This window comes from Pseudochaenichthys georgianus, chromosome 16 (genome assembly GCF_902827115.2).
Source record: "Pseudochaenichthys georgianus chromosome 16, fPseGeo1.2, whole genome shotgun sequence".
Classification (NCBI taxonomy): domain Eukaryota; kingdom Metazoa; phylum Chordata; class Actinopteri; order Perciformes; family Channichthyidae; genus Pseudochaenichthys; species Pseudochaenichthys georgianus.
Window position 1 is genome coordinate 16,080,878 of NC_047518.2, and position 16,441 is coordinate 16,097,318.

Genomic DNA, 16,441 nt, shown 5'->3' on the forward strand with positions numbered 1-16,441 from the left:
TACAATTTCCATTTACAGACACTAAAAGCGAGCGACTGAGAAACCGTGCGACTTCTGTCCGTCTATTGATCTCCTTTGTCCCACCAAACACCAACCTGAATATTCTGAGGAGTTGGGACTTGAAAAGTTCACTGGCCTAAACCACCTCTCTTTGGATAGTTCTTATAGATCTATCATAGCTTCTTCTGTTCTGGGAAGAGTCCCTTATAATCTCACTCAAAGGTAGAGAAGACGTTGAATGACTTGATATTCAATTGCTTTCATGAGAACAGATGTACTTTTAGCAGAAGTCAACTTTGTTGCTTAAGCTTGTGGGAGAAGTGTGTGGGGTTTGGCAGTACAGACCTGAAGTAAAGAGCACAAATGTTAACTTGAGTTATAATTGCATTCGACTTTATTTAACTTAACCTCAACTTTACTAAGGACCCAGAATTTCAAGCTTGGCAGCTCTTATTTCCTGTGTGTAATATGAGGATTAAATACCCCCTGTTCACACCTTTTAAACTCATTGCTTTTAGGTGCGACTGATGTGGATCACCTGCAGTGCTTTTACTGTTACGCTCTTGCCTACTTTCCTTTTCTTTGTTCTGTTTTCACCTCATGAAACAGAGAACATTTGTTTTTAAATGACCTATAAATATTGTTGACTTTACCTGAATCATTAAGTCTTTCACAAACACTTCATAAAACAAAGCGGTTGTGGCACAATGCAACATGAATGCAGGGCAGATACACGAGGGGAAGCAGGGTTGAGATGGCTATCGGTATACATCACTTTCAGCAAGTGGTTTTACTGATAAACAAGTCATACAAGAAGGCCGTCTCTTGTTGTCTCTGCCTCTCGTGAACAGAAAGCCCACCCTCTCCCACACAGCGCTGAATAGAGAAGGGCTCTGTGGCCACACACATCTCTGCCAGGTCGTATCTCAGTGCCAAACATTTGAGCCCTCTCCCTGTCAAAGGCCTGTGGGCTTTTGTCTCAGTGTCTGATCGGCGACTGCGGTTGAGAGAGGCTCAATGGGGAGAAAGGCCTCCCTATCGTGTTAGGCTCAGGTCTCTCTCAATGGGGGTTGTTTCTCCTGGAGCAGAGGCCATTTCCATTGAAGCCGCAGCTCAGACAACACACAGGAAAAAAAGGAGCGGCTTTTTATTTGGAAGTGGGTTTTGTGTGTTAAGGGGGAGGACTGAGAGCTTGCTTTATCTGGGAATTCTACAAGCTGAATTAATCATGGCTTATGTGGGAAATTAAATCATTTTAAAGTGTACACAGAATGTAGGAAGGCTTTTATGGGTTTTAGTTTTTCGTGTAATTTTTTTTTGTCAGAACATTGACACAATCGTCCATCTTATCAAATAAGATGACATGCTCTGCATCCGCGTAGTCCTAAGGCTCACCCATTGCAGTACAACATTAGCTGTAAGTCTTCTGTAATGTCTTTGCATGGCAAAGCTGTCCAGAATTGTGGCACGTTTTAGAATGCTATCTAACATTGTACTTTTCCCTTTACGCACTAATAAAAACATTTATCCAATGTTAAAGTTTTTTGGACACCGTTGATTTTTCAATGTTTTTTCCACAAGCATAACAAGTCTTTAGAGCAGGGGAGTCCAAACTACGGGCCGGGGGCCAAATGCGGCCCGTGGACCACTTTGAATTGGCCCTCAGCAAATTCAAAAAGTATAATGGAATATGGCCCACAAATGAAACTTGTGCTTTTATTATATTGTATTTCTTAAATATAAATGTAAATATACATTACACAGTAGTATTCATGAGTTAATAAGAACACTTTTCAAATAAATTCAGTCAATTAAAGTTGGAAACATTTTCTAACATATCTTAGTTGATAAGAAAAAAGCCCAATGACTTATTTACATAACAAGCTTGAAATACACCCTTCCTATTTCTCCTTATTATAATCAAGGTTTGTGTGCTTTACAATCTTATCGAATGGTGGATTAACATAATGGCTAAAGAAAATATGGACTTGGTGAAAGAAGTTGAATCAGATTCTAGAAATTGAAGTATGTAACTTCAAAGAAGAAAAGTATGTGATCAAGTTTCAGATCTGTGTTAATGTTGTGATAAGGATCCTTCTCCTGTGGGTAAACTAACCCATGCAGTGGCACTGAGGTCGGGCAAAGCCTCACTGTAATGGAGGGAGTGGCTCCGCAGTGGTTGTGGTGGATGGAAATGAAAAGGTTGAGGTGGCAGAGTGTTTGAATCTCAAAAAACGTAACGCTTGAAAGTCGCGACGGACCCACCCTTTGAACTCCCAGGGAGCACTGAAATTCATTTAATCAGATCCAAAGAACCAGTACTTTAATCTTTCTTGTTTGTGCATCTGGTGAACTAATGATCTGTTTCCTCTCCGCTGAAGGCTTTGGGGTGGGCATGGCACCAGTCCGAGGTTAAGGGGAGGGCACTGGCCAGTGGCTAGATTGCAGGTTTGGGTTGTTACCACGGCTTCTGGAACATGGGGCTGCGGGCATCACATGTGTTGGCACAGGGTGCGGGCACTTCAGATGTGGTCAGGGACATGTGGAAGCTCTCTAGGGTTTATCCTGCCCAGCCCTGTCAGGCTCCTGAGAGGACAGACAGCAGGCATTACAGCAGACGAGCTTCAAAACCTGCTTTCAGACAAACAAACATGGGAATGCTTTGTGAGTTGTGTTTTAGATTTAAGTTTGTTGGGTGTGTATGTTTGACACTGTACTTTGGTTTAGAATAATTTAAACCAATAAATACAGTGAAGGAAAATGTTGCTGTTCTATCATGGTTGTTAATATCTGACTAGTCTGTTTTCATGTTTGGCTAATTTACGTTCACACTTCCTACTGTAGTTACACAAAAATGTATTCACTGTTCATGCACTGGTTTATTTTTAAAAGTTTGGGCTATTATTCCAATTATTGTCTTCTTTCAGACTAGTGGAAAGAAAACATACAAAATACACCACTTGGAATTTGTAATGCTGATATATCAGTTAAAGATATTAAACTTATTGGTGTTAATGTATAACATTTCACAATAAATGTAGTTAAAGGCCAAATATCTCTATTAAAACAACACTTGCAAACACTAACATTTCTAGTTTTATTTCTATCTATATTCTAATGAACCTTAGGGTTCATATACCATCCATATTCAGATGAATTGCTAATAACATTTCACATTTATTTAATGGCTGTTTATCGCTGAAAGTATTTTCTTAATTATGGACTGATACAATGAGTTATCCAATATTCCCTCACCTAAGGCTGAAATGTTAACATAATGATACAACAATTGTGAATCTAAGCCAGTGTTTCCCCTAGGTTTACTGCTTTGGGGGGGGGGGGGGGATATTATAGGGTTGGGATATATATTATTTTTTTTAATCCTCTGGAGTAGAGAGAGGAGCTGTGGATTATTGTTATTGATTAATGCATCAGTGTTTCTTAGGGTCAAAAACACTAAACTCACAACTTAAAATGAAAGCGTTTAGTTTATTTAATAAAAAAGCACATTTTCAATGTGAAAAGGGACAGTAGATATAGATTAGTTGCAATTTGGTGCTATACAGAGACAGGCTGAACCTGTCTCTGCGGTCCTGCCTGACTCGTGGGTTCTTCTTCTTATTATAGACACATGCATTTCCAAACATTTGGTCTACCTATGTTGTAAATGTATTATCTTTTCGATTTACACACGGCATCTATTGCACGTCTGTCCGTCCTGGGAGAGGGATCCCTCCTCTGTTGCTCTCCCCGAGGTTTCTCCCATTTTTCCCTTTAAACTGTGGGTTTTCTCTGGAAGTTTTTCCTTGTACGATGTGAGGGTCTAAGACAATGGTAGGGGAAACACTGTAAGCTGTATACAAGGTTAGGATCTTTTAAATGGATCCAAATTGGCCCATATTTAAAAAGATAAAACATGTTAACCCTATCCATGTGTTGGGCCTACTCTTAAATGCACTGCTTTAGATATTCTTGTTGTGTCTTAACATTTCAAGAATAAAATGAAAGTTCAGTCACCACTGCTGTGTATTTACCCTGGCTTATGTTGAGAAAATGGCCTTTCTTCATGCCTTTTAAGAAGGCCGCCTGACGGACATGTTTGATCAAAAGTGTCCAACAGGCAGGACTTTGAGATTAAAGAGATTGGCAGCTTTATTTACATGCTGAGGACAAGGCCGTCGCAAAGCCAACAATCAAGTCAAAAGTCAGAAAAACGTCAAAACTGGCGTAGACAGTTCCCACGCTTTCCAAACCAAATTCTTCGAACCGTGCACGCTAATCTTTTTCCCCATGAAACCCCCGCCTCTGGTCTTTTCTCCCTCCATCACCAGTGCCCGGCCCCGACCCAACCAGCCGTATCTAGTCATAAAGTCAGTCTACAGCCCAGGGTTTCCCCTCTGCACGGCCAACATGTCTGCCTCTTTGTGGGGGATGTTAATGGGTCATTTTGGGCCCAAGACTATGGATGGTATCTATTTCACATGTGACACTGGCAGCCTTTGAGATCTCACTGAGCTGTGAGGGTAATTATTCTTAATTAGGCGTAGCCGCTTTCATGGGTCTTTTTATCCACGCTGACTGGCTGTTTTTTTCTTCTTCTTTAGACTGATATGAAGTTAATTTATTGATCAATTAATTTACCCTTTTCTGACAAACAACAAAATGTCACGGACCCTCTTGGGATTTTGATATATGACCATATTTGTTTTCAAGTCATTTCATTTTGAATATAAATGCAACAAGCCCTCAAAACAGAACAAAGCCTCCTCCAGCCATATTCCCACCCCTCCCTCCTTTATGAGGTATGACTTAATATGAACTGAACTTAAACATCTTAAGGAAGCTGCAGGATTGGAAGAAGAAAGCTTTTAGTTTTGGAACAAGAAGGCAGAGAAAAGGGAAGACAGTGGATTTCACAACTTTACAGTATATTAAAGTGGTGTCAATGTGGAAAGTAGTAAAACAGTAGCAACGTATCAGCTAATTATAGAGCTCTATGTGTGAATGTGTGTGTTCATCCGTAAGAAGTTCAATCTTTTGTGAGAGTGGTATCAAGTAGTGTTAAGAAGACACTAAGTAGATAAACACTGTATTTAAATACTTCCATTTATTCCATTGCATGTTCATTTAAATAGATTCCTGATTGGCCCAAGCTTCATCCTTCCACCAGGTTCAATGAATGAAGCCAAACCTACTTGGCGGAGGTAAAAATGTGCAATTTGATTATAGTAACATTGACAAGGACTACCTGATATACATTTTGATAACATAAAGTATAGCATCTGTTTACATTTCCACTGGAAACTTACCTAAAATGTTTTATGGCTTATATGGCTTATTTTAACAATGTGATCACATGATTCCTAACAATATTATTGCAGATCTGCTAGCTAGCTATCCTAGCTAGCCTAGTCATTTCAAATATACTGACAAAACACAATTATTGAACAAGCTTAATATGTCAACGGTGACAATTGGCCAACTTTATAATCCCCAAATTTCAACACGTGTGTTCCCAGCTGTTCGCATCACTATTTGGTTGGTTTTCGTTTATGCAGCGCTTTTAGTAGACCATGTGCATGTTTCGTGAAGTTGGTGAATGTTTTCTAAAAGCTGCGAATGTGTTGTCAAGTTGGTGAAGATGTTTCTTCATTTGCATGTGTTTTGACACATTTTTGTATATACATTTGCTTCTGAAGCTGCAGCTCCTATTATTATTATTATTATTATTATTATTATTATTATTATTGAGGTCGTTGTAGTGTGTTTGCACCTGTTGGCCACCGTAGTTGTTGGCACTAATACACACAGTACACCAGTAGTTTGTGCCAGTACTGTTTTGTCATGGCTGAAAATGTAAAGTGCATTTTATTTGCATTGAAAAAGTTACAAATATTTTTGTGGTATTCACCTTTTTGTAGCTGCAATATTTTCAATGTTTGATTTAAGTAATTAAAAGTATTCCATACGTTTAAAACTATGGATTAGTTTAGCAATTACAACAACTGCCATTCAGTAGCTGACAAACTTTAAGGAGATTTGACCCAACCCTAGGAATAAGTTTACTTTAATACTCTAAATACATTGTGTTGATCTGTGCAATCTCTTTCTACAATGATAAACTAGCATATGGCTGTTTTATTGAGACCCTTCTTTCAGTATTTAATTGTGAGTTGCGTCAGGAACAGCGACTTCTCTCACCAAAACAGTAAAAGAAGGAGAATTGTAGTCCAGTCCGTGCCACTCTCAGCTATTGAAAGAGCAGCGTGAGCCTGTGTGAGGAACACATCTTGTTTTATAGCCTCGTGTATTTGAAGACTCCTTTCTCTTTCTCTCCCATGGTCAGCTGTGGCAGACAGCAGAGCAGTGGTGCATCGTGGGCTGCGTTTCCCGAACGCACACAGAGTATGAAGTAGGCAGCTGGATAATTGGGGAAGGTTGTAATTCAGAGCTGCTTCTGTCTATTTGAGGTCCTTTAAGTACAGACTGCATTGAGCCCAGGACACGTACTTCGGTGTCTGAAATAACCAATGGCCTGTTTTTTGTCATGCTCAGATGATTTAGTACTGACAACTAACATTTTTTGCGGGAACTGATGTGTGCATGTTCTGTTTTAACTCATGAAATGACATACATTATTTCCTGATAGCTTGTCGACATTATGTTAACACAATTTCTTTAGATGTTTTGCCAAAAAGGAAATGCTGCACATTTGCGTGTTTCTTTTGCAATACTGTCTACGTTGTTATGGGTCCAGAACCACTGAGATCCTATCTAAAACCAACAGTGAGAAAGCAGCATGCTTTTTGACAAAGTGTCAGAATAATGCGTGTGTGTGGTCAGCGCTGATGCTTCCTCTGACGTCAAATTAAATTCCAAATGCCGTATTCCGTATCCTCGTTTACTTCCCATAAACAGCCTGTTTCGTGTGATCAAGCACATTTTTTAAACCTCAGAGCTGCTGTAACACAACCAGATACGCAGAAAGTGCTGGTGGCTTGGACAGGCTGTAAACTGTGGTGACCAGGGTAAGCATCCATGGATTAGATCCAAACAGACGCCAGATTAGCTTTGTTTCGGTATTAGCAGTTAGCAACAATAGCTGGCAAGTTGAGCCTAAGGTTTCTGGTCTTTTAAGGACTCCGGGGAAATCAAAATGCCTACTGTATCATGCCTCACTTGAGGAGAATAGTAGAGATTGCTGTTCCCATTTTAGAACTGTGCTTGTTGTGGGTGATTTAGGGACAAATCTCCTCCTGAGTGAGATCATTGTTTCCTCCACAGTCAGAGGTCAGAATGTTGAGGGTTAAGGCCTCGACACTCAACGTGTGCATGTTTTTCAATGTTCCCGCTCAGAGGTCAGGGGCAAGTAAGGATGAAAGCCAAAGTTAAGGTGGAGCAGGTTATTAACCTTGACCTTGTTGTGTGTTTTTGCGGATGTGTTTTGGTGAAAGTGAACATCGCAGCAGAGAGTGAGCCATCAGCGGTCCTTCTGAACACACACTGGTTGAGAGGGAGCCCCTCTGAGAGCAAACACCCACCAGAGAGGACGAGTTTGACACACCACCTCTCTCATCACTCAGGAATGTTTGAACAGAGATGATTGGTGAATGTTTTCCTCAAAATGCAATTGTTCAAAGTTCAAGCAGAGTTGTCAAAGAGGGTAAATACCAGGAGTGCAACCACCATCGATCATGATTAGGATTGCTTTACAAGCAGGAAGAAATGATGTCACTTTGTGAATTTTACTCTATTATGGTTTTAACAACGAAAATCAACGATGAATAGTCGAGGTGAGCCTTTTACTCAACATCAGATTCAAGATTAAGTCAACTTGATGGTTATTACATAAGAGGACTGATACTCCTTTATTATAAGAGTCAAGGAAGTGCCAACACATTATCTGCTTTAGTTGTCAGGAAGCTATTTTAATTTAAATGAATGTGCACCATTTTTAAATCTCTTTGGAGTCTTTTCTGGCAGCTTAAAGGTCCCATGACATGCTTTTCCCGTTATTACCCGTCCCCTTGTGTTATGTAGCTTTTTCTGCATGTAAACGGTCTGCACAAGTCACACGGAGTGGAGCCTCGCAGATGGGGGTGCTGCAGCCCCCTCAGCACCCCCCCTTCCCGCATCCATGGTGCTCAGCAATGACGTGCGGTGAGGTTCATGGCTGGTGAGGCACTGACTCTTTCAGAGTCAGATTTACAAATATCATATTTTGACCATAATCGAAATATTCGGTTATTTTCAAAAGATTTTTTAGTCTGATGCTTCGATTCATTTTAAACAGACCTTTCAACAAAAGGATACCCAAAATCTAAATATTGGATTGTTCTTTCTTAGTAAGATCCCATTTTCATTACAATTGGGGTCTTACCTTGACTTGAAGATGAAGTCCATGCTCTCCTTCTGGACAACAATCTCTATTACTTTTTTGTAAAAGTCCTCCTTATCTTCCTGTAGTTTAAAAAGTGTAGTTTGTTGTTTGCGTCTACCGTCTCTGCGTAGAATAACAGTAGCAACAAGAACCTGTGGGCTCACTTGCGCCCCCTTCAGTGCGGCAGAGGTTATGGCTGCCTCCCCTGGTGCTTTTTTCATTGCCGTTGTATGATGAGACCAGCGAGCCTAAATATCATATATTCGTGAAATAAGTTATTTAGAGACTATGGATGGCGAGGATAAATGTAATAAAGGGATCTACAAACATTACATTGGTGACATACAGTGAGATGGTGCAGGCATAACTGGCTTGAGCGCGCTCACAAAATAAGTGCCCGCGTTAAATTAGTGCCCGCGCTCCAGCCAGTTAATGTGGGCTTACGAGAGGCAGAGCTCGTCCCTGCCTCACTTCTCATCGCTACCCGTAGTTGTAGCGGAGCTCGTCAAATGTTCTGATTTTAACTATAAAAAGCGATTGGAATCGAACATAAATCACATTTACAACACAGATCAGTGGAGACATTTTATTATTATTATTACTATTTCGTTTTTCTTTAGTTGTTTTTCCGTTACATTGGAGTATGACAGGGGAGGCTCTGCCCTGACTGCACGTCGCTGGTGCTCAGGTTGAGTTCAGGCTGAGTTTCGCGATGTCTCGCTGTCTCGCAGACCCCACGCAGCAACCAGGAAACAACACCAGTAATCCAGCTCACACTGTCCGCTCCTCACAACAGCGATCCGCGCAACGTCCCGCCAACACGGCACCCAGACCCCATGCAGCATTCTCATCTGTTTGTCATTGCTGGTGTCATTTTCTGGTTGCTAACAAACGCCATTGTAACACATAATCATGTTCCGCTGTAACGGTGGTGGACTCATCAGAACAGAGTGGGCGAGCTGACCAATGTGTGTGTTTGCAGGACTTGGCCTTCTCCCTGGAGGAGCGTCACCAGCTGGGGATCCATGGCCTGCTGCCTCCGTGCTTCAACAGCCAGGACGTCCAGCTGCTCCGGGTGCTCAAGAACTACGAAATGAAGAGGGACGACTTGGACAGGTGAGGCTTATTCACAGAGCGAAACCTATACTTAATACCATAACCTAGTACCTTTTTGTATCAGCTTCAAATCAGTAGGGTTGAATTGCAATGGACTCTTGAGAAGACCACCCCTGCCTCTGTGCACAGTGAGAGAGCCTATACATCTGGAAGCCTTCGTAACACGCGAGGAACATTAGCGATCAGCCCTCAGAGATCTCGTCCATCTCTTAAAATAATATATCTTACGGAACAAATCTCAACACTTTTCCCCCATTTCTCCATCTACTCCCTGTTCTCCCTGTGTTTTTATAACCTCCACAGCAACCAAAGGAAAACTTCAGTTCAGTTTTGCACGCTTCATGAGACACGTAGGAGTAGTAGCATTATGTCATGAATCTACTAGCTAACATTTCAGTCCGGAATCCTTGATCAAATCAGGCACCAAACTGAACTCGTAGCCTGTTTTACTGTTTCCAATTATATGCAAAGTGCTGAATATTATCTGTGTGTGAAACTGCTTCTCATTCCAGTCAACCGTTCCTTCAGCTGTCACTCCTAATGTCAAGGATGGGCGAGTTGCTTGAGAGAGGGGATTTTGGGTCAACAGGAACTAGACAGCTTATTAAATGCCGATTCATTTCCCACCATAGCAACGTCACAACATCAACATGCAATTTGACTTTCACTGACTATCTGTCTCCAGTGTTCCACCTTCGGGCTTTTGTCCCGTGGATAAAGGATTGCTATATGCCTGCTTTTGCTCAAGCCCGCTGTGTTTACTTACAGTCTGGTCCCCTTCTCCAAATATTTATTTGGTATTTACTGCTGAATGCTGCATTCTTTTTACAACCATGACCCTGTTCTATTTTAATCTGATAACTTTTCCAGTGGAATTTGCTGTGTTGTCTAATTATTGTGGGAAATGATTGCCTAGAAAACAGCGCCGCAAAAAGGTGTATGATCTTAGATGATGGAGTGACTTGAATACCTACTGTGACTGTATCGTCAACAGAGGAGATGGATGTTTAAAGACTTTGCCAACTGAAACACTGCAGTTTATTAAATACTACAGCAAAAGGAAACCATACCCAGTAATGTATTTGAAAGCAGGCTTAGAATGAGCGTTTGATCCCTCATGCTAACATAGATGAAGAAAGAGATTGATTATGTCCTGGCTGCTCCAGTGGGTGGACTTTAAAGGAAACACCAGCATGGATCCTGTGTACTGTAAATATTCCTGTTTCCTGGGTGTGTGTAGCGCTCACGCCTATTAAGGTTAAAAAATCTTCCTTAATGTCTGCCAGCAAAACATCAAACAACAGCACACTGCAGTAATATGTTAGGATTATATGTGGGTATTTAATTATAGTTTTCTTTGCTGAGTCATAGCAGCTAAATTGTCAGTGAGGAGCAATTCAAGCTGGTTATGGACTCGAACTTTTTTTTTTCAAACAGGCTTTTTCTCTGCCTATAAAAAGCAGTAATACTTTTATTATTATGCATTTCTAAAGTGTGTTGCTTTGAAGGGAGCTTTCCAAAATCTTTAGTTGAGTCAATCCTGAAATTAAATCCAGAGTTTGATCCCAGATCACATGTGCGTTAGAGGGTCTTGAGCGTCTTTCTCTTAAGGGATTGTGATGTTATGTTAATGTCTGTTTCCCTGTATCTTGTCTTAAATATTTGTCCTTGTTGATGTTGCAAATGTAGCTGCTGTAATGCAAGAAAAATGCCAGACTGGATTAATTAAGTAATATAATATCCTAGTATACTAGGAACTAAATAATATCTCACCTAGGGCTGCAACAAACAAAAAACACTTTCTCAAATATTTATTCTATTTTGTCCATAATGTCAACAAAATATCCTTCACAATTTCTTTAAGTCTAAATTGACTTCTTTAAACCTCAAATAATTGAGTTTATTCTCATGTAAGACAAGTTAAAATAGCAAATTCTCACATTTAAGAAGCTGGTTGGCCTTTTTTTCTTGAAAAATGACCAAGACAGAAAATATTTCTCGACAATTTAATAAATTGATTTAAAAAAGGTAGCCTGGCTTTGTTTCTTTGCCATTGTTTTTTTTATGTGTTTCTCACAAGCGTCCCCCATTTTCTGAATTGCAGTAAATTGCCAAATCAGTGAACTCTATCAGCCCGGTAGAAAAGCAGTTGAAACCTTTGGAAAACAGTTATGAAGCAGACCTTGAGTTAAGCTTATAAGTCAAAGAAAATGTACCGTCTCAATTAAACATTAGGAACAGGTATACACTTGAACTCACAGCAAATAATCAATATACGGCTTCCTTTATTTCAACTCCAGTAAAACATACAAAAACCTTCCATGTGATAAATTGCATTTAGCAGAAACTCATTCGGTCCGTTGATATGAAAACAGTACGGCTCAAGAGCAACTGTCACCACGGTGTATTGTGCAGCTGCTGTGGCCTAACGTATAGCCTTTTATCCACTCAACAAGAGGCACCTTGTGCTCCTGGCCTTATGGAAAGGTCTGTGATTAGGAATAGAGCCCTTTCAGACCAGCTCTGTTTAATTTGGGTTAAATGCAAACTCTCTGTTCCCGTTCAATCTACAGAACAAAGAGCATGTGTAGGATATCCGAAGGGCTATTTTTGTATTTTTCCAAGCATTATGAACAAAAGCAAACATAGACATTTTCAAGTAATTGTTTCATATGTGAGCAGTTTCTTTCTTCTTTTTGTTTATCTTTTGTAACTTCACTGCTTTTGCTGGGTTTTACGATGTATGGACATTCTCGATCTTAATCATTGCTTCTCTTTCTTTGCTAAGATGAATTCTCTTTAAAGTATGTCTTGGCAGTTCCTTTAATCTAACACAAACAAGCAGGACTCAACATCTGACTTAGATAAACCCCTCTCCACAGTTCCGCAGGTTTGAGTCCTCAAGATGTTAAAGATAACACACTGTGTTTTCCACCCTGTCTCTTCCAGATATGTATTTCTGATGGGGCTCCAGGACCGCAACGAGAAACTCTTCTACCGGCTGCTAACGTCAGACATCGAGAGGTTCATGCCCGTCATCTACACCCCCACTGTGGGCCTGGCCTGCCAGCAATATGGCCTCATATTTAGAAGACCGAGGTAAGACGCTTACAACGTTAAATTATAGTGAATTATTACAGGAAATGTCCGACAAAGTGCAAAATCAATCATCTTATTCAAAAAGGAAGCTGGTGATCTCTCTTTCAACCCAGTAAATCTTCCAGTAGCAAGTAATAAGTGTTTTATGATGATGGTTATGTTGTTGAGTTTTGTTGGTCTGTTTCAGCACCATTACGGTACAAATTAGTGGCTCAATCTTCATGAAACTTGGTGGAAGGGTGTAGCATGGGCCAAGGAAGAACACATTAAATTCCCAATGACAAGGCAAATACACACTTTATGTTTCACTTATGAAAAAGGCCTTATAGTGGATTCTGTTGTGGAACATTGTATCAGCAAGGGTTTTCCTGTACTGAGTGTTGTCCATGATGGTGGTGCAATAGATCTCCATTGCCAGTAGGTGTTTCTGTGGATATGTGTATGTTTAAACTGTGTGTACATAAGTTAATATGTTAATATCCTTTATCATGTACTATGTTGAATATATGATTTGTATCTTCTGTGGAACTGAATTCCTTAGCGGGACAATAAAGTATTATATCGTACCATATTGTACCTTAGTACCATGGTACCATGGTACTAAGATACTAATATTGCATTGCATCAGGATGCCTATTCTAATGGACAGTACTCTGGAAAGGACTGCTAATAAATACATAAATAATAATAATAATAATACAACACATTTTTTTTTTTTAAAGGACTGCTTGCTCAAAGGTTTGCAGCAATCACAGCTTATAAAAACAGAGAAGTTGGTTTATCGCTAACAAAACAATGCCACAAAGTGCAATGGTTTCTCACTGATTTCTAGCTAGTTGGGTTAACCCAGAACTTTTACTGTATATCCAGATTGGATGCAAAACTATTAGTTTCTTTCCCCAGTTGTCAAAACCAAAAGTAGTGTATTGAGTCTGAAATAAATTCACATTTACATGGACTACTTTCATCGGTTTAAGGTAGAATAATGCAAACCATGATCAAATCTACGCTAACTTATAAATCAAGTTGCAGATTTTGCTATAAAATAAACACATTGTTACAGTATGTAAACAGCAGACTTTTGTGTCAAGTTTAATTGAATTGGCAAACCCAAAGCCTAGGTCTTAAATCTTAAGAATATGTACTACACAAAGTTATTTAAACTATTTGATGTATTGCAATGAAACCAAAACTCAAGGCCCCGTAAAGCGTGTGTATGTTATGTTGGATTCGATTTTTTCATGTTATCAAATCTGAACCACATTTGAAGGTTGCGGTTGCTCTTTCAGCTGGAGTTTGGTTAAACAGCTCCGCTCCAGGCAAACCGCTGTAAGCTGTAGAAATCAGTTTAGCGTTCACCTTGAGTGGGTTTGGCTCTGCTCCGAGCAGACGGGCGTGCTTTGGTTTACTCTCCTCATCTACTGTAAACACACTTTCATTCTCCGTTTTACCCACACATGCAAGAACACCTTGTGCTAGTGTCTGTTTTCCCTCAAGTAGGTTTGTCAGGTCCAAGTGTATATATATATATATATATATATATATATATAGAAATGTTTTATTCATTGGGATAAACCCCTTGAGATGCACCATCTCGTTTTCAAGGGTCCCGACAAGTCTCTCACTATCTGACAGCAACACTCCCTAAGCACCAACTATATATTGAGTCGATGGAGCTTTCATTCTCTGTGATGCATTCAGGGACGTGTTCTGTTTTACTTGGCTCTGCATTTAACATTACTCACGTGGTTGAAATGGTTTGGTTTTAAGACTGACACTGGAGAGACCACCCTAGTCAAATGTCCATAACATGTTCTTACGCTCACTTACTTCTGTTAGCTTTCATCCCATGTCTTTTAGGGACCTACAACCAAACATATAAGCCAGCAAACTCCAAAGCAACCTGCAGTGTTTAGCTTTTTGGGATTTTAAGCAGGGGCTGAATGGATGGATACTACATTTAAGAAACATTCTAACAGTTCCAGTGGTGGTCTAAATCAGTGGTTCCCAACCTTTTTTCCCAAGAGCCCCCCCAAATGACTCCTGTTGGAAGTTGCGCCCTCCCCGCAACTTTGGTAACAGCTTCGGTAACAGCGGTAATTAAAGTTTAAAAGTCTCAAAGTTTAAAAGTCTCAAATGCTACAACTACTGTCACAAACTGGATGAATGTGAAGTATTTTGTTAAAGGAGGATGAAAGCGTAATTAAGGAGCACTATTGGAGTGACTTTGATGGTTATTGGACTCAGGATTAATTCATTTGGATTCCCGCTGTATGAAGAAATGAAAGGACGGTGCAAGTGGAAACAATTCACAAAGGGATTAAACTGTTTAAACACATGCTCAAAGTAAGCCGGATTTTGCCGATGTGTTTATGTAGATTCAAAAGTCGTAAATAATCTACAAAATGCAGGAGACCTGGCGCGCCCCCCAGGTTGGGAACCACTGGTCTAAATAAAGCATTATGAAGAACATAACTCCTAAAAATGCCTACCATCAAGAAACCGACGTCACTGATAATTATTTAGAATGTATCTCAAAATATCCAGTTACAGGCATATACTTTTTTTTAAATATTTGATACATTAAACGGGGTAATATTTTAAATACATAACTTTTACCTATAAATCCTAGATGTGCACTGTAATATTGCTTACTTTACTTACTTTTTCACCCCTGAGAATGGCCTTTTTGTTAGCTTTCACCATGTAGGCCCTATAATGATCCTGATCAGGTTTATAATTGTATTTAATGCAATGTTTCCATGCGTTAATGTTCAAAAATCTCTTTATTTTTCCTCATACTGCCTGTGCTGCAGCACCTCTTTTCACCCTCTGACTGAAACCAGAGCCCAGTCTGAGCTCACCTTAGCATATCACGCACCATGAGGGAGGGAACTTTGGGGATTTTGCTTTTCAAGACCATTTAAATGCACAATAACCTATATAACACACCATAGGAAAAGGAAACACCAAAAAAACACAATAGGGCCCCACAATTGTTTTGACATATGATCAAGACTGAAAGAAAACATTTCAAAAACATAATAGATGCAGCTAGCTATTGTGGCTACCTATGATCATTATGACACTGCTTGAAATCAATGACAGGTCTATGAAATATCAAATTAGCGGGTATCTATAACTAATGTATTCAGAATCCATAAATGTGTCCAGTAAGATCAAATCATAGCCATTCCTTTACCTTCTGCTGCTCTGAGTCCTTATTATTTGTAACAATCCCTCCTCACCTCATACCTCAAAGACCGTACCTACAGGCTAACTTGGAGAGGGTCCGAGTCCGACCCTTGTCAATTAACTACAGGGGTCCCTCAGGGCTCTGTTCTTGGTCCCCTCCTCTTCTCCCTGTACACAAACTCGCTCGGATCTGTCATTAGCCCACATGGTTTTTCATACCACTGCTACGCTGACGACACCCAACTAATTCTGTCCTTTCCCCGCTCAGAGACCCAGGTCGTCGCACGCATCTCTGCTTGTCTAGCTGACATCTCTCAGTGGATGTCCGCTCATCATCTCAAGCTCAACCTTGACAAGACTGAACTGCTTTTCCTTCCGGGAAAAGATTGTCCCACTCTTGACCTGACTATCAACATCGGCACCTCTGTTGTTTCCCCGACTCAGACTGCAAGGAATCTGGGTGTGATCCTAGATAACAACCTGTCACTGCAAACATCGCTGCTACAACCCGTTGCTGCAGATACACGCTTTACAACATCAGGAAGATACGTCCCCAGCTGACCCAGAAAGCGACCCAGCTTCTGGTCCAGGCTTTCGTCACCTCACGCCTAGACTACTGCAACTCCCTCCTGGCTGGTCTACCTGCATGTG

At 40.3% G+C, this 16,441-nt stretch overlaps 1 protein-coding gene across 2 annotated transcripts in view; it reads left to right on the plus strand.

Annotated features, from left to right (window-relative positions):
- The window catches only part of me1 (malic enzyme 1, NADP(+)-dependent, cytosolic), a 144,947-nt gene that overhangs the window by 38,206 nt on the left and 90,300 nt on the right, over positions 1-16,441 (plus strand). Inside the window, exons 1-3 of one of the 2 annotated variants that reach the window (XM_071206139.1) lie at positions 6,967-7,028; positions 9,363-9,496; positions 12,446-12,595. In XM_071206139.1, coding sequence (XP_071062240.1) covers positions 9,474-9,496; positions 12,446-12,595 — 173 coding nt within the window. In that variant the 5' untranslated portion in view covers positions 6,967-7,028; positions 9,363-9,473. Of the gene's footprint in view, positions 1-6,966; positions 7,029-9,362; positions 9,497-12,445; positions 12,596-16,441 lie in introns of those variants that run through there. The other variant, XM_034102408.2, reaches the window with a different exon arrangement.